Here is a 19,376-nt window from a genome sequence, read left to right on the forward strand (position 1 = left end):
CCAATTAAAATGAAAATTTAAATATTAGTTTTAGATAACTTATACAATTAAAGAAATAATATAAAACAATCGACTTAAGACGAGTTCAAGTTTAAGAATATTTCCATATTTGAAAGAATTAAATCCACATTATTAAATGGTGAATGCCAAATTAAGAATACCTATTAACGTATTCAAATAAGCTAAATACAAACATAAGGGAGATATTTAAAAATTAAAATCTTGATTAGAATGTTATGGAAGCATATTTGTGCCACCACTTAACAACTTAAAATATCATGAAAATAATGGAGGATTTCGCGAAAAAGAAATTCTTTTCGCGAAAACAGATAAATTTTCACGTAAATAAATATATTATGTTAACAAAAATTTATGCATGTTAGTGCTCTAAACTGCCAACACATACAGATAAAATGTTCATGAAAATAATGGAAGATTTCGCAAAACAAATAACTTTTCTCGAAATCAGATATCTTCATGAAATATTGAATATTAATTCGCGAAAGATGCCAGTTATATAAAAATAGATGCTCTTCAATTGGTGAACATTGTCTTTATCCTACAGACCAAGAACTGGAGTGTACGTGCATACTATAGCAAGTAGTAAGTTTCCTTTTATTGTTTTATTTTTTATGTAAATGCATCTTTGTTGACGAAAATACATGAAGCTGTTTTTACATATTTATTTTTAGACACAAAAATGGAAATTACTGGGTGAGAAATGGATGTGCGATTTTTCTGTATTCATTAATGCAACAGTCTATACAGATCAATGTCACATTTAGAGTTCAAAGGTCGAAAACGGTACAGTACCAATTTCCCCCTTTGGAAAGCCACCTGTTAGACCATTGGATTTTTTATTTGAATAATAGATCTCTAATTTTCTTTATGGTAATTCCAGATCATGCCCGCATACGATATTCAGGACGCCGATCATCGGGGTATGTCATCATCACAGCTTATTGTTTTGTATCGTCAGAGAGGTTATTCTATACGTGAAATTCTTGGAGTTATGGCCATACGACATGGAACAATAACAAGCGAACGATCAATTTTCCGAGTCTTGAGACGTTACCGCCTGACTAGAGGCCAAAGTCAGCACAGACTCGACGAAATTATTCAAGAAATATTGCTTGAGTTATCAGCTTCCGGTGAAAATGCTGGTTACCGGCAAATGCGTCAAAGACTCCTGATTAATCATGGACTTGCAGCTACATTTGAGATGGTTCGTCTTATTTTAGGACTCATTGATTCACAAGGTGCTGCCGATGTACATATCTAGCTTTTATTTAGATTACATTAGGGAAATTGATGGCATTCCAGTTCGGGTTTACGGTGACGCGGTATAGAAAATTCTATTGTCCGTGATGTGCAAATGGCATTACGATGGACAGACGCAGATCAGTACCAGGGGATCCAAAGCTTCGTCTATGTTTCATCTAACAGAAATGTCTGAATTGAGAGGTTTTGGCGAAGTCTTAGAGAAATGTGTGGAAATGTCTGGATGAACCATTTTAAAGATATGAGTGATTTCGGATTACTGGACACATCTGATAGTGTGCACTTAGAATGCATTAGATATTGTTTTCTTCTTGTCATTAGTAAAGACCTGAATGAAGTTTGCAATATTTGGAATACTCATTGTGTTCGTCGAAATAAGCGAATTTCATTTTCATGCAGGAAAACCTGAGGTGTTGTTCTTTCAGCCAGAAGTACATGGCGCAAGAGATTGTAAAATATCACTGGTTGACCAAAGGGAATTAAATGATGTGGAACGGGAGTATTCTCAACGCCCTCCAGAACTTGGTGTATCACAAGAGTTCCTGACAATTGCAAGAGCAGCTGTCGGAGATTTGAATCTTCAATACCCACCTAGAAACAGAGAAGAAGGAACAGAGCTTTTTGCCGCAATAATCATGTACATTGAACGCCTCGTTTAACACGGAAATGAAACAAAAATGAACTAAATGATACTTCCTTACAAGCTGGCTAACTTGTGCATTGGTTGACAAAATGTCAATTAATATATATAGTTGTGTCTGAAAGCAGAGCAAGTACTAGTTTTAAACAAGCTGTTGGCTTTGTATGCGTTGTTATTGCCATGTATGATTGTGTGTCAATAAAACAATACATGTATTTTTCAGTTTCGCTTTAAAATATCATTTTAATATGTGGCCAAAATGCTAGCTTTATTTGTTATGAACACCCTGAAATAAAAATAAAACACAAACCAGGTTACGGTGTATATGGAATCAATACCGTCACGGGGGAAGTACTGTTACACGAAGCGTAGAGTGTCTGGAAATATAATTTCTGGATCACTGCACTGTTTGCGTAACACTTTCAAATGTCATATGAACGATGGAATGCTTCTGTTCTGCCCATGTGTGGTAATCGCCCTTATACTGTCAAATAGTTATAAATTTTTTGGGCATACGGTATGAACAATGCGTCACAAGGTGAGCCTTGAGACGGTTCTGTAAAGACTAAAGATAAACGAGAGAAACTGACTCATTACGACTGTCAAATTTGATATCATTGTTTCTTGCAGTCGTGTCAGAGGGCTGTCAGGTGTCATTTTCTCGTGTTCCCTTGAATGCAGGGGTTGTCATAAGGCACTTCTCGTCTTGCATTGTTCCGCCAATGTGGGTGAGAATAGCAGTTTTATGCCATACAATAAGAGTGTTTCATATCCAAACTAATTTTTATTATGCAGTAGTCTACATGTGACCTTGACCTTTGAGTAACATACCTCAAACACACCAGTAAACATGGATAAATACATCAATAGTTATGTACAACTAACTATTTGTTAAGGTACAACTACACAGAGTATGCGAAAGTGAAAAGGTAAGTAAGAGGTGGCTGTATTAGTTGAATTTGTTTGATGGTAATCAAGCTGATATTTAAACAAGAACCGTTCGACATCCACACACTCGACTTTTCTCAGGGCAGTGCTAGATTATTATTATAAAATGAAAATCTAAGTGAACAAATATACGTTGAAAATGGGGTATAATTCTGCCAAAATATTTCTTGGATTATCTGTCTTGCAAGTTGGTGTTCTCCTTTTGATAGTTAACAACAGCCCATTGTATAAAACTTGGATATCTTATCCGCCGGTTATCTTTGCGCACTGCTTAAATTTGTCCAAATTGGTTAAGACCTTGGTTAACTTTATCAACAACAAAACAATATCCAAAGCATGTAATGGTCTCGTGAATCTTTTTATACAACTGGAATCCAAATTAAATTATCCAAACACCAGAGATATTGAAAAAGATAACCAATGATAACTTTTATCAAAGTTTACACAACTGGCTGCAAGTGTTCAAAGTTAGAGGTGAAAACCTTTGATAGTTGTTGAAAAAAGGACACCAGTCACACACTTAAACAAGACTGATGTCCTCAACTACAATGGTCTGACAACAATAACTCAACATGCGTCGAAAAGTAGAGCTAAAACACATAAACATGATTAAGTCAAGCAAGGGCAAATAAAATTAATAATGACACTGTTTATTTTAGAAAATTTTTATATAAAATAAGACAGACTTTTTGTCATATCACAGCATAGCAATCAATGTGAAATCAATGTTATCAAAAAGGTAAGAAAATAAGAAGAAAAAAACCCACAAAAAACAAGAACTTCGCGGACGAAATTGTGCTATGGACGCAGGCAGGACATGAAACATTGTACCATAAATAGCGATTTAACCTATAAGTCTTAGTGTGACCTTGACCTTGTGGGTAGGGACCTGGCTGTTAAGCATGACACACTGGACAATCATGATGAACCTTTGTGCCGATTTAAATAAAATTCACTTGAAAGATGGCGAAGTTATTCTCCAGACACGAATGAAACATGAAACTGTATCATATATGGAGATTTGACCTATAAGTGTGACCTTGACATTATAGGTAGGTACCTGGGTGTTTAACGCGACACATTGTCTAATGATGGGGAACAATAGTACCAAGTTAAATGAAATGCGCTTAATAAATTACAAAGTTATGCTCCGGACACGAAACATTGTACCATATAATCATATATGGACATTTGACCTATAAGAGTGACCTTGACCTTGGAGGTAGGGACCTGGGTGTTAAGAGCGATACATAGTCTAATGATAGGAAAAAAAATTAGAACCAAGTTAAATGAAATGCGCTTAAGAATGACGAAGTTATGCTGCAGACACGAAACATTGTACCATATAATCATATATGGACATTTGACCTATAAGAGTGACCTTGACCTTGGAGGTAGGGACCTGGGTGTTAAGAGCGACACATAGTCTAATGATGGGAAAAAAAATTAGAACCAAGTTAAATGAAATGCGCTTAAGAATGACGAAGTTATGCTCCAGACACGAAACATTGTTCCATATTATCATATATGGACATTTGACCTATAAGAGTGACCTTGATCTTGGAGGTAAGGACCTGGGTGTTAAAAGCAACATATAATCTAATGATGGGAAACATGTGTGCCAAGTTAAATGAAATTTGCTTGATAAATGACGAAGTTAGGCTCAGGACACAAAAGCTTGTATCATATTGTCATATATAGACATTTGACCTATAAGTGTGACTTTGACCTTGGAGGTACGGACCTAGGTGTTAAGCGTTACTCATCGTCAAATGATGGGTAACATATTTGCCACGTTAATTAAAATTCGCTTAATAAATGACGAAGTTATGCTTTGGACACAAAAAATTGTATCATATTGTCATATATAGACATTTGACCTATAAGTGTGACCTTGGTCTTGGAGGTTATGACCTGGGTGTTGAACGTGACACATCGTTTAATTATGGGTGACATTTGTGCCAAGCTAAATGAAATTCGCTTGATAAATGACGAAGTTATGCCCCGGATACGAAACACTTTATCATATTGTCATATATGGACAGTTGACCTATAAGTGTGACCTTGAAATTGGGGGTAGGAACCTGGGTGTTAAGCGCGACAAATAGGCAAATGATGGGGACATTTGTGCCAAGTTAGATGAAATTTGCTTGATAAATGAAGATGTTATGTTTCGGACACAAAACATTATATCATATAGTCATATATAGACATTTGACCTATTAGTGTGACCTTGACTTTGAAGAATGGGACATGGTTGTTATGTGCCACTCATCATCAAATAATGGGGAACATTTGAGCCAAGTTAATTAAAATTTGCTTGATAAATGACAAAGTTATGCTTCGGACACCAAAAACTGTATCATATTGTCATAAATAGATATTTGACCTATAAGAGTGACCTTGACCTTGGAGGTAGGGACCCTGGTTTGTAAAGCGCGACATATCGTCTTATGATGGGATCACTTTTGCCAAGTTAAAAGAAATTTGCTTGATAAATGACGAAATTATGCTCTGGACGCGAAACACTATCATATTGGCATATATGGACAGTTGACCTATAAGTGTGACCTTGAAATTGGGGGTAGGAACCTGGGTGTTAAGCGCGACAAATAGGCAAATGATGGGGAACATTTGTGCCAAGTTAGATGAAATTTGCTTGATAAATGAAGATGTTATGTTTCGGACACAAAACATTATATCATATAGTCATATATAGATATTTGACCTATTAGTGTGACCTTGACTTTGAAGAAAGGGACATGGTTGTTATGTGCCACTCATCATCAAATAATGGGGAACATTTGAGCCAAGTTAATTAAAATTTGCTTGATAAATGACAAAGTTATGCTTCGGACACCAAAAACTGTATCATATTGTCATAAATAGATATTTGACCTATAAGAGTGACCTTGACCTTGGAGGTAGGGCCCCTGGTTTGTAAAGCGCGACATATCGTCTTATGATGGGGATCACTTTTGCCAAGTTAAAAGAAATTTGCTTGATAAATGACGAAATTATGCTCTGGACGCGAAACACTATCATATTGTCATATATGGACATTTGACATATAAGTGTGACATTGATCTTGGGGGTAGCAATCTTAATTTACGGCGAGACACATCGTCTAATAGTAGGGAGCCTTCGTTGCAGGATGAGTGAAATTTGATAAGTGATAAATGGCAGAGTTATGATCCGGACAAAAAAGGGACGGACACACAGAGGGACGGACGATCGCGATTCCCATATCCCCCTCTGACCTATCAGGGGGGATAACAACTTAAACTGAAGGATATAAAATGCGAAAAAAACTTGAAAATGTGTGTAATACAGAACTATTTCAAACTCTTCACAGACAGGCCTTTTAAACTGAGTAAGCTTTATTTAATAATCTCAAAGATGACAATGTATAACATTTATGTTCATTGGTATTTGCTTTTTTTTTATTAAAATGTTACTAAAAGTATACATTAACATTGTATTAAAAGTTACTAAAAGAATACATTTTTTATCAGAAAACTTAAGTTTTAACTTTGTTCTCAAGAATAAAATTCTAAAAAAATTACCGTTTTACATAAAGGGACACAGTTTCCTTTTCATTAGCAGGAATATTTCTACCAGCTATCAAGCAATGTTTGGATGAATTGAAAATGTATTTTATAGTTAATTTTACAATATTCATTATTTTCAGCCTTATCAAAAATGACTTCCATTGTCATAAATTTGTTCATTTGACACTATTGCCAAAATATACACTTTCATTGTGTAAAAAATGAAATCTGGAAAAATTTCAACAAACTATGTTATATATAAAAATATCCAAATATTTACCAATGTAATGTCAATCTGACATTTAGAAATTTGAAATCAATATCCAAATTTGAACAAATTAATACCCACACTTAAGATACCCTTAAGTGCTCTATAAGAATTGTAAAAACATAGCAATTATAAAACACAATCCAACAGTACACAAGTATACATGAACATATATGCTGACATCTCATGTTTAAAACCCTCAAGTCAAATATACAAGGCCAAGATGGCGCTAAATAAGTCTATGTAAAACTATTTACCAACAGGACAGCAAGAAAATCAAAAGAAGAAATACTTTGTGCTTAAGTGTGTAAAACCTAATTTCCAAAATAATGAAAAAACATCATAATATCATGAGTGTCACCCTCCTTGGGTATTTCTTAATACTTTTCATTAAATATTGATTAAAACTACATAGTACATAGTATGAGCTTGGTTACTGCTGTATAAAAAAAACCAGCTGGGTTTTCATTGGTTAATCAATCGTACCCAACTACTCCCTCGCCATAAATCAGTCCAAGAAATATAGTTTTATTAAGTAAAACCGTTTTTTGACATGTTGTACTGACACTTGCAAATGGGGCATATCGAACCCCTTTCTTTGCAGCTGCAAACGTAGCACAGCATGTGCTCACAGTCTAAAAAGGTATCGCAATATCTATCTCTGAAAATCTGGCATGTTGGAATTCTAGGATAGGTAATACTCTGAAAAGAAAAAAACAAAAACACTCACAAAAGACCATACTAACACTTTTAACACTTCATGTTAAATAATTTAGGTCTAACAAGGTTTTATAAAGTGCCTCAGACACAGCAAAAAGTAAAAAAAAAAGCTCTGGGACAGCTGTAACAAAAAATATAAGTTTACCAATGAAAACATTGATTTTTATGAATACGTGCCTTCCCAAATTATATTTATAAAAGAAGTGTAGAACAAACACATTTCAAACATGTTTAATAACAATTAATATCACTATATTATACAATTAATAGATCTATTTTGTATAAGTTAATTAAAACATACTAACAAACCACGCGTAGAACACCACGTTAGGTATTCACGTTAAAGGCTCTGAAGTGCATCTATTTTTAGATCTGGCAATTTTCGCGAATTTTTTAAGGTTTCGTGAAAAGTTTTCACGAAAAGTAAGGTTTCATGAAAAGTTATCTGTTTTGGAGATAAGTGATTTATTTTCGTAAAAACTTTAATTTATCTTTATGTGGTGGCAGTTTAGAGCACTAACAGGGAAAAATTCGTGTTAACATAATTTATTTTCTTTTCGTGAACATTTATCTGTTATCGAGAAAAACGTGTTTTTTTCGCGAAATCCGCCATTATTTTCACGTTATTACATCTGGTAAGTAGTGGCACAAATATGCTTCCATAGAATGTAATAATAGTATCGTTATTGTGAAGATTTTTTTCGTGCAGTATAGACAGTATAGATAGATATAGATAGATAGAAAATTAATGCCTGTACAACAATAGGGCACCATGACTGTAATTATTTGTCTGTTGTACAGTTGATAAACGTAGATAATTGGTGTCAATAACTGTGTGATTTTACCTTGTCATTAGTTTGTACTTCAAAGAAAATTAACAAAGCGATTTGGCAAAGCTTTTTAGCACCTTTTTGTTCGAGTCTTAAGCAAGCCGTTACCTGTCAAGATTTACACTAAATGTCAAGATAAATATGCTTAACCAATCACTCATTTTTGATTGGCTTCTCAAATGGCCAAAGCTGTCCGACAGTTTTTTTTTAATTAAAAAATGTTACGGCTGAATCTGGGTATAAATCATAGCCTGTGCGTTTCATATTTATGCGAGTATTAGGACCCTGGTTGAGGAGGCCGGTCTCGACAAGGTACATGTAGCAGACCTGAGGCCCTCCAAGGTCCCCCCCTGGACGCTTGGACCCATTGATGTTGACCTATCACTCTCTAATAAAATTACGAAAACTGACTTGCCACAACTCATCAAGTCAGAAGCTCTCTCTCTTATAGATAATATGTATGCTGAGCATCTAAAAATCTACACTGACGGCTCCAAATGCCCTAACTCTGGTTTGGTAGCCAACTCTTATGTAATCCCTTCAAAAAACATTAGTAAAACGCACAGGCTCAGCAACAATCTCTCTATTTTTACAGCAGAACTTTTGGCAATTAAATTCTCCCTGTGCTGGATATTGGTCAATAAACCTACTAAAACTGCTATTTTATCAGACTCAATGTCATCTCTTGAGTCCATAAAAAACAGAAATAGCAGATCTAGGCCTGATATTTTAGCTAGCATTTTGGAACTTCATCAACAGTGCCTAGATAAATCTTTAAAGGTCACATTAGTATGGTGTCCAGCACATGTCAACATCAGTGGGAATGAACAGGCCGACAGGGGGGCCAAAGAGGGCCTCATGAGGGGGGCCGTAGATGTTGGGGAACCCCTGGCACCTTCTGAGATCTACTCCCTGACAAAGAAATTTGTTTTGGGCGAGTGGAATATCCGGACCGACAATTTGTCTTCCCGTCGACATACTTTTACTAGACCTGCGAAAACCCTCAGGCCGCCTGACAGATACTCAGCAAGCATTGCGCTTGACAGAGCCATCACGCGCCTGAGGATGGGAACCACCCTATTACCCGGTGGCGCAGGAAAGTATGTCCTCGGTATAGACCCTGCATGTCCTAGGTGCCAGGAACCTCTCACTGCGCCCCACATGCTGCTACACTGTCCTAACCATAAGGCGCAGAGGGACCACCTCGAAGCTGCATTGCACTCCCATGGACTAGTTTTTAACCTTACCAACGTGCTAGACCCCAAGGGAGCAGCTGGGGGCCCGGTCTTCTCTGCCCTCGCCAAATACTTACTAGATTGTCAAATAACTGACAAAATCTAGGTCATTGGGGGAAGGAGAGCAGCCAACACCCACCTAATTATACAGTCTTGTGACTGTTTTCTTTTAAAAATGTGTAATCTCTGCACAAACCTGATGTAATCAAATAATTGTGTTGGATTTGTGTCGCTTTTACACAACCTTTTTTTTTAGTTTTTAATGGGTTTATTGTTCTACCCCTCCCTTTCTAAATCAGGCCAATGGCATTGACCTGGTCTTCTTTATTTTAATACATTTTTTATGAGAGTATGACGTTAGTCCACCATTTACATTTTTCAGTTTTTTAATATAATCATATTTTATGGCATTTCTTACTACAAGAAAGGACGAGGCTGTCCAGTAACCTGGGAATGTTGGCTGCATTGCACCCCCTCCCTTCCTCTTTGACACCCCACCCTTTCCCCTTCAAACTCGAAGAACCATGTCGGACTGGAGTGCACGGTGCAGGGCCTTATACCATTATAAACACCTATTTAGCCCTATTTGGGACAAATTATTGTCGACCTTGTTGAAACTACTAATTTTGTACCTTGGAGAACATTAAGGATTATTATAACTGCTATCTTGTGTAGCAATTTCCTTATTTTTGTGAAAACTGCTATTTTATATAGCAAATTGCCTTAATTTTAGTGTTATTGCATTAACTCATGTTAAAATTACTACTTTTATAGCAAATATCCTAATTTTTATATTAAATTACTATTTTATATAGCAAATTGCCTCGGTTTTACTGTCTAATTGTCATTTTGGATACCATATAAGGTACTTTAGTATTATTTCCTCCAATGTTATCATCAGTATACTAATAATATTGGATAGATTAGAGCTTTTTGGGTTTATCTTAACGCATCTAGGTAATATTTGGTCTTTTTACCATTTTACATCTTACCATTATCAATTTTCCTTCAATAGTATACAAACTATTTTTCATTTACCGTGCACTCCCTCTGGTCCAGGGGAAACAACCATTGTAGACTCCATCATCACAATTACCTCCCTTAGTACAACTGAGTGACACCACCTCTGCTGGCTCCTCTTTTCCCCCACCCACATCGGCCTACACTTCCAAAAATCTCTCCTTCTTTCAACCCTCCAGGGTGGCAACATGTATTTTAAATATATAAATGCATATAGTCCTGTACATATTGTAAATATTGTACATCTTGTACAAATTTAGCTGTCTGTGTCTCATTTTTAACTGTAAAGTACATTGTCTTACCCTTAATTTTTATGTGGCCCTATGAAGGTGACCGTTTGGAGACACGCAAGTTATTGCCCTTAACATATAAGGGTTTTTTACAAATTCAGCCGTGGGAAAATCTATTTATAAAACGGATTGACCTACTGGCAATCCGTAATAAGAAATTTCGGCCAATCAGCGCCATCGTTCTATAAGCGCATCAACCAATTAAAACGCCGCTTTTTAACAGCGATAGGCATATCCACTGTAAAGTACTGCGTCTTTTTAACGCTTCATATAAAAGTTATATATTTTTAAACCAATAGATTTTTATTAAGGCACCGCACCAACACTGCAAAGTTTTATATTTATACCAATGGTACAGCCCAGTAAAATCGGGCTGTCCATTTTATGGCCGTTCTCGGCTATTTTATACAGAGTTCTATGTTAAGCAGTGTGCTCGGGCAATGGTTTTTAACGGAAGTCCCGAGGGTAAATAACCCCATTAGTCAGTCAGTCATATTTATGCTTTTCAGTTCTGCGCCTGTGATAGAAACTAACTGTTTGTCTTCGATTTAAAAAAAACTAATACCATTTAGCAGTGTTTACGAGTAAGGTACGATTAATTTTTACGTTATTTTGATGTGAACAGGTAATTTCACATTGTTATGAAAATTTTATTAATAATCTATTTATTCCATTAATGCACAATGGGAAAAGCCGACGTTTGACATAGCATATTTTCGCGTAATAGCATACAACGGTAATTGTGTTATATTATTTGTAAGCAATATAAGCAATACTTTGATATAATTCGATGTTGTCAGACACACTTAGTGTAGCGAGTCGTGGCTTTAGTTAATAATAAAATTTGGGATATATTATTTACTGTAATTACTTTAATTCTTACACATGAAAGTAATTAATTTTTTCTTGTCCGAAAATTTAGATACGGAAAATATTCCAACAATTTCGCTGTCCGAAAATGTAGAGACAAAAGTTAAATGTCCAAAAATAGTTATATTGAAATAAAATCACTCAATGCGCTATAGTGTTTCTACTTCGAAAACGAATACAACTAACATGTTTACTAACTCTTTCCTGAAATGATATAAAATGAAAAAATAAAAACATTAAAGATACTGCTTCCTTAATAGAAAGATATCATTTAAATGCTGGTCCATTTCCATCAGACGGCCTTAATCCGTTTATAAAAATCCATGATCGAAGTGTTACAATATACGCGAATACAGTACTTAAATCTTTTGTAAAATGTATTATCATATCATGATAGACGAAAACGCCCGTATCCGAAAATTAAGTCACAAACAATGATTATTTTAGCAAAAAAGTGGGTGTCCGAAAACTTTTTGCAAGGTCGTGAATAGGTATAAAATCACAATATTTTCAGAGTTATTGTACATGCACCTATTTTTCGAGGTCTTATACATCGTGAAGAGTCTCAACGAGTTCCTGGTAGCATGGTTCGAATTTTTAATGACTGTTGGTGACTTCGATTCAAATGCCCATAACGTTATTCAAGAGGATTGTGCAAGTTATTTAGATAATTTAATTACATTTTATAGACTAATGATGGTGCCAATCTGCTTCGCTCTTGCGACTACGCTGACGGTACTGATGACGTCAAACAGAGGACTTCACGCTCAGATGATCACGGATGCTGAACGTTTGTTCAGCAACTTAATGCTGGATTACAACAAAATGTTCCGGCCTGTGTTAAACCAGTCGAAACCAGTTGTTGTATATACTGGGTTAGAGCTCATCTCGATTCAAGATTTTAATGAAGTCGCCGAGAAAATATCGTTTACGGGCATTTTTAGCTTTGCATGGTACGATGAGCGACTTTTTTGGGACCCCAAGGATTATGGTGGTATTGAAAGCCTCAATATTGACGTCAACATGATTTGGACTCCGCAACTGATGCTGGCTAACAGTGTCAAGAAAATAGACCGTATCTCTCAGGATTGGCATACAGTGAGTGTAACTGACTTGGGACTTTGCTTTTATATAATTGGCAACGTGTTTACTACATCTTGCACTGTCGACGTTACTTTCTATCCATGGGATAAACAGACATGCAGGTTTGAGTTCATGCCGGCCAATTTTTACGACTCCAGTAAGATCAACTTGTTTCCATACGAAGGCGACGCGTGGACTGACTACCCTGAGAATGGCGCATAGGATATCGTGAGTTCCAGTGTGGGAACACAAGTGGACAATTACATATTGGTGTTCGAGATTGAGGTTGAGAGAAAGCCGCGATTTGTGATAGTAAATGTGATACTTCCACTGATATTCATGTCTGTTTTGAATATCCTGGTCTTTTTGATACCCACTGAGCGCGGAGAGCGCATCTCTTACTGTCTGACGGTGCTGCTATCAATTGCTGTCTTCTTAACACTGGTGGGAGACAACCTCCCGAAGAACTCGAGCCCGATGTCGGTGTTCAGTTACTATCTGTTGTCGGTGCTCGTCATCAGCGTCGCCATCACGCTCGCCGTCATATGCAGTCAGCACTTGTACCACAGAAGGGACAAGCAGCCGGGGGCCGTGTGGAGAGCAATTGCCAGGTGTCTTAGCTGCGGTTGTGCTCGGCGGACAGCGCCAGGCAATTCATACACGATTAATCGGAGCGCTGATGACACGTTTGAGAGGACAGAACCGGCAAAGTACTGTGGTTCCCACAATTATTATGTAATGCCGTACCCGACATGCACTCGTAAAGTAATGATGGACCGACCAATATATATTTACGGGGGTTTGTCTTCAGATGGTCCGGAGAACACAAAACGCCCGAGGGCAGAAAAGCGCGACGATGAAACGAGTAGCGCATTCGTGGAAATTACGTGGGTAGATGTTAGCGTTGCCTTGGATAAAGTATTCTTCGTGTTTTTCGTTCTTATTTTACTAACTGACACGCTCTGCTTTATGTTTACGATTTACCACAATGTAACCCTATGAAAGTGTAACAGTAAACACATTTTATTGAATGTTTCCAAACAATGACACATAAATTTGAAAGTAAGTATGTAATTAAATATGACATGTAAAATATAATTTTAAATTATAGTGCTCAATCTAGCAAATTTACATTAACATTGATATGTTTCATGTTGACACCATCTTGTTGTTTTATATTTTAAAATTTAGTTTAGCACATGTATAGTAATTGTTACGCAACAGTAGGTCCAATGCTAGCGATTAGCTATGGTGCACCTCAATGGTGGTTTGCTGTTATTTTCGTCGGAATACTATTTTTACTATTACTATTTTTAGTAAATTTATAAATGAAACAATGTTGATTTATGTATTAATTTGAATCAATTGGAAACATTCCTTTCCATAGATTTTTATACTTGACTATGATAATAGTTTCTACAGTGTTCATATGAGGTGTATCGTTGTATCATGTGTTTCATTTTGATCTGTAACAAAGTCTCGCAAGGGCTTGCATACAAAATAAACGTTTAGCGAAATGTATGTTGTTTTCTTTCTCTTTCGATTTACGCGGAGCTGTTTCGATTACTTGGCAATCAAGTAAACGGAGGCTGAAGGGCCGATCAAACAATCCGCATTTAACAGACCTAAATATGTACAAAGTTATGCCTTCTTTAAAACACTTCGCGTTAAACGAGTCTTATTTATATACGAGTCATATTCCGTGCCAATGGATTATTTATTTAACTGACATTAACTTAAATTTTAAATCTTTACAGAAAAGAAACCAACCAATTTTTTTTTTCGCAGGTCGCATAAAAAATTATACATATATTGTGACAGCAGGTGAACATATAGTTTACAAATAATTATTTTTAAAAACAACTGTGCAGTTTTAAGAAGTCGATTATAATGGCGACCAGATGACACCCAACTTTTCATTACGCCATATCTATGGAGGATACATGGTTGTGACGATACCCTTTTAATTTCCAAAGAATGGTTTTAGTTTAGATATCATTAATTTTGAAAACATTTTTTGGAGATAGCTGCTATGGTCAGCGAGTATTTGCCGTTATAGAAAAAAATGCAATAATCAAGATATTCAATAACAAACAATATAAAAATACAAGCCTCGTTCTGGGAAAACTGGGCTTAATGCATCTGGGTAAAGCGTTGTCTCAGATTTGCCCTGTTGGCGATGGGTCCCGGGTTCGAGTTCCGGACTGGCCGCACCATTTTCTCACCATGTGACATAGTCACATGTATGAGTGATGTCATAGTACAATTTAAGCCTCTATAATTAACCTAAACAATGTGAAATTTGATGTTATTGTTTTAAGACCTTTAGATGTTGAAAAGTTAACATGCAACATAGTTACTGAAATCAAGTAAATTAAGTGACCTTTAGTTCGATGTGCATGCAGATATATTATGTTTATTCAGAGGACAATAGCAAAAAATGAGTTTAACATTGTTTTCGTAAATAAGTTACCAAGTTACAAGGACAGAATCATCAATTATTCTACTTATTGATTACCGGTGCAGAAAGTTTTGCGGGCATATTGGATATGGTATCTACCTGTAAAAATGTCCCAGTTTGATCCCCTCTGACACCGAGTGAGATTTCTAAAAATCATCTTTAACCTTTTTCTTTTAGAAGTGAAATGACTATGTGCAAACAGCATAAAACCAGAACAGCCAACTCGTAACCCGTCGTCTGTTCAGGTTCATGCTTTTCAGTGTTTGTTGCTCATCATAAAACTGAAAGAAGCATTTGTAGACGTATAAGTCCTTTCATTTCGACAAACGCGATTATTTTTAAGTTTTAAAGCGCAAAAAAAACGAATTTTTACCTTGTAACCACCATATGTGTTCTAATTGGCATAGATAAAATAAAATCTAAAGCCTAGTTAGAAAGTAATTTATTATTTTTCAAACGGTACCGCTTTTAAAACCGAAAGTAGGATTTCTAAACGTATACGTCCATTTCGACAAACGCGATTATTTTTAAATTTTAAAGCGAAAAAGACGGATTTGGATTTCTACCTTGTAACCACCAGATTTATTTTAACTGGCATAGATAAAATATGTTTCTTTGTTAAACTTAAATTTACTATGCCAAATAATGTGTGTGACATTTCTAATGTAGTACTACAAAAAGACACAACAATTCTTATTTTAAATGGTGTTCCGCTTTTTGACATAATCATAACAGCAAAATAAATTGAATAACATCAAGTTTCGCAAAAATAATAGTTATGTCAAAAGCTGGGAATCAGAATCTCAGCTTACCGGAGTGACACTCAGTTTTAGTAACGACAGTACACTTTGGGTGTGGTATTCCACTTAAATGTTTGTAAAAGCAGCAACTCGTATATTCGCATATTAACTGGAATTACATTTGCTCGTGACACATGCAAAAAACATATAACGAGTATTTTGTTTAATAAAACTAAAACTAAAACTCATAACGGTCCTCACGTTTGTAAAGGGTTATGCTTGAAGGTTCCGAACATGTGTAGATGAATTAATCTCCGCTGAATCGTACTGAATTTTGCGATTTTACAACTTATGCAAAATATGTTGAAAATCATATAAAACCTAGACACACTGTAGAATTATCCGTGTATTTCAAACAATTCAGGTTCCAACCTTGTATTAAGTATTGGCTCGTGTTTACTGCATCTCAGATAGAGGTGGTGCCTTTGATTAATGGCCGTCGTATTGTTATGACCTCGTTCTATTCGTGCAAAACGTGTAAGAACGCACCCAGTATAAGAATCACTGCAAGGCTAAAATGTATGCTAATGAGTTCACGAATGCAGGGTCGATTTGGATTTTTAATATGCCACTGTTTATGTAAAGCCTGTCAAATAGCATATTTTAAGAGATTACTTTCTTTATTAGGTAAATCTTTCCTGCAAGCCGGAATTGGCTACCAACGTTTGCCATTTTGCTATAAATAATACAGTGTGACTTTAATTTTCAATCGGAAAGTATCTACAAGACGCAATGAGATTTGTAAAGACCTGCCTCATGCGGAGAGGTGTCTTATGCAATATGCTGCCAGCGTAGCTCCAGTGCAGCATGCGCATCCGCTTAGTCTTTTCAGGATATGCATACTGAGGAGGATAACCTGGAAATAACCCAAAATCTTGCGTGCCTTTTTAAAAAAGGAAGTCTTAGCCCATGAAAAGACTGCGCAAGTGCGGAAAGCGTAGCCCATGAAGTGCAAGTCCGCGACTGGGCTTGTGCTACGCTAGCCGCATATGCCATAAAACAAATGTTCGCATGACGCGGATGTAACAGTGTTATTTGAATGTGTGGAATGAAAACTGCGCCTTCATCAAATATTCACATACCATATGTTTCGATGACACAAAAATCATAATAAGTTATATGAGGAGACATATGATGTGATATCACGAAGTAAAATGTGTAGCAGCGAATGCCATTATGCACTTAAATAATCTTGCATTAAAAAAAACCACAAATATATAATGTAGTAGATATGCGATTATTTAGTGAAAAATATATACATTTTTTATACATACGTTTTCAATTGAAATATTTAAAACATGCAAATTTTAGATCTATGTTTCAAAGTCAGGTTTTACGCCGAATATTTTTTAAGATATATTGTCGTTTCTTTCTTTCTTGATTTTGTTAAATATCAACGCCATATACATAACTTATAATATTTTTTGGATAAAAAACAAACAAAAATACGACGGTATAAGATAAAGTTCGTTCTCAAATGTTGTAAACTACATGTATTTGCTTCTTCATTTAAAACAGTATAGTGTTCTTTAAAATTTAAAATAGAGTTACAGGTATTCTTATATACATCCCAATTAAAATGAAAATTTAAATATTAGTAACTAATAAAGTTAAACAAATAATATAAACAAATTGACTTAAGACGAGTTCAAGTTTAAGACTATTTCCATATTTGAAACAATCAAATCCACCTTATTGAATGGTGAATTCCAAACTAAAAATACCTATTAACGTATTCAAATAAGCTGAATACAAACATAAGGGTGACATTTAAAAATTAAAATATTGATTTGAATGTCATAACACTATCGTTATTGTGAAGATTTTTTCGTGCAACTCAAAATAATTGTTGGCTTATAAACTCATGTGAAGTTATAGCAATGTGGTCGTGAATTTATTGCAATATAAATGTGAGGTAGTGCTATGTGAAATAGTCATTGTGAAATTACTTTTTTGCAAATTCAAAATACAAGTCCTAGTCCAAAATTTATTGCATACACATTATACAGTGTCAACCATAAATAATATGAATATATGATGGTTAATAATCAACTAGCATTACTTAGCCAGATATCTCAGTTACAGACGATAATTAATGCCTGTTAAACAATATGGCACCATTACTGTAATTAATTGTCTAATGTACAGTTGATAAACGTAGATAATTTGTGTCAAGAACTGTAGATTATATATTCACTATGTGATTCCACTTTTTCATTAGTTTGTACTTCAAAGAAAATTAACAAAGCGATTTGACAAAGCTATTTAGCACCTTTTTGTTCGAGTCTTAAGCAAGCCGTTACCTGTCAAGATTTACTCTAAATGTCAAGGTAAAATACCGGTATGTTCAAATAAACATGTACCGGGTATTTGGCTTAATAAAACTTCCTTTGCTAAAACTTATAACGGTCCTGGCGTTTCTAAAGTGTTATGCTTGTAGGTTCCGAATATTTGTAGATGAATTAATCTTCTCTAAATCTTATTGAAATGTGCGATTTAACAACTTATGCAAAATATTTTGAATAACATATAAAACCTAGTCAAACTGTTGAATTATCCGTGTATTTCAAACACTTCAGATTCCAACCTTGTATTTAGTATTTGCTCGTGTTTACTGCATCTCAAATAGAGGTGGCGCTTTTAATTAATGGCCGTCTTACTGTATAACCTCGTTCTATTCGTGAAAAACGTGTACGAACGCACCCAATGCAAATATAAGAATCAATGCAAGGGAATAATGTATGCTAATTGAGTTCACGAATACAAGGTAAATTTTGACATGAACTATGCCACTGTTTATGTAAAGCTTGTCAAATAGCATATATGAAGAGATTACTTGCAGTAATCGCTGTTGCTTTACCCAGGCTGAAAATCTCTAGGCACTGACAATGGTGAAATCGCTGTTAAAACATGTTTAGCTCTGTTGAAAATAAGTTCACATTTCTTGAACATTGGAAAATTAGAGTCGCGTTTTTAGAAAACTGGGCATAATGCATATGCGTTAAGAGTCGCCCCAGATAAGCCTGTGCAGTCCGCACAGGCTAATCAGGGGCGACACTTTCCGCTGTTATGACAATTTTCGTTAAAAATCCAATGTAGGCGGAAAGTGTCGTCCCTGATTAGCCTGTGCGGAGTTCACAGGCTAATTGGAATGAAAACTGCGTCTTCATCAAATATCAACATACCATATGTTTCGATGACAAACATAAATCATAATAAGTCACATATGATGTGATATCACGCAGTAAAATGTGTAGCTGCGAACGCCATTATGCACTTTGATAATCGTGCATTTCATAACAAACATTTCGTGTAGTGGATGTGCGATTATTTAGTGAAAAATCAACTCAACATTGCTTACACATTTGTTTTCAATTAA

The 19,376-nt window shown here is 35.5% G+C and overlaps 1 protein-coding gene across 1 annotated transcript; it reads left to right on the forward strand.

Moving 5' to 3' along the window:
- The first annotated feature begins 12,349 nt into the window (after nt 1-12,349).
- Nucleotides 12,350-14,253, forward strand: LOC127862840 (neuronal acetylcholine receptor subunit beta-2-like). Its single transcript, XM_052402097.1, has 2 exons — nt 12,350-12,751; nt 12,959-14,253. Exons 1-2 carry the CDS (start codon nt 12,350-12,352, stop codon nt 13,736-13,738), a joined length of 1,182 nt encoding a protein of 393 aa, XP_052258057.1. The 3' UTR covers nt 13,739-14,253.
- Nucleotides 14,254-19,376: the final 5,123 nt, after the last annotated feature.

The sequence above is a fragment of the Dreissena polymorpha genome, chromosome 16 (assembly GCF_020536995.1).
Source record: "Dreissena polymorpha isolate Duluth1 chromosome 16, UMN_Dpol_1.0, whole genome shotgun sequence".
In the NCBI taxonomy this organism is placed as follows: Eukaryota; Metazoa; Mollusca; class Bivalvia; order Myida; family Dreissenidae; genus Dreissena; species Dreissena polymorpha.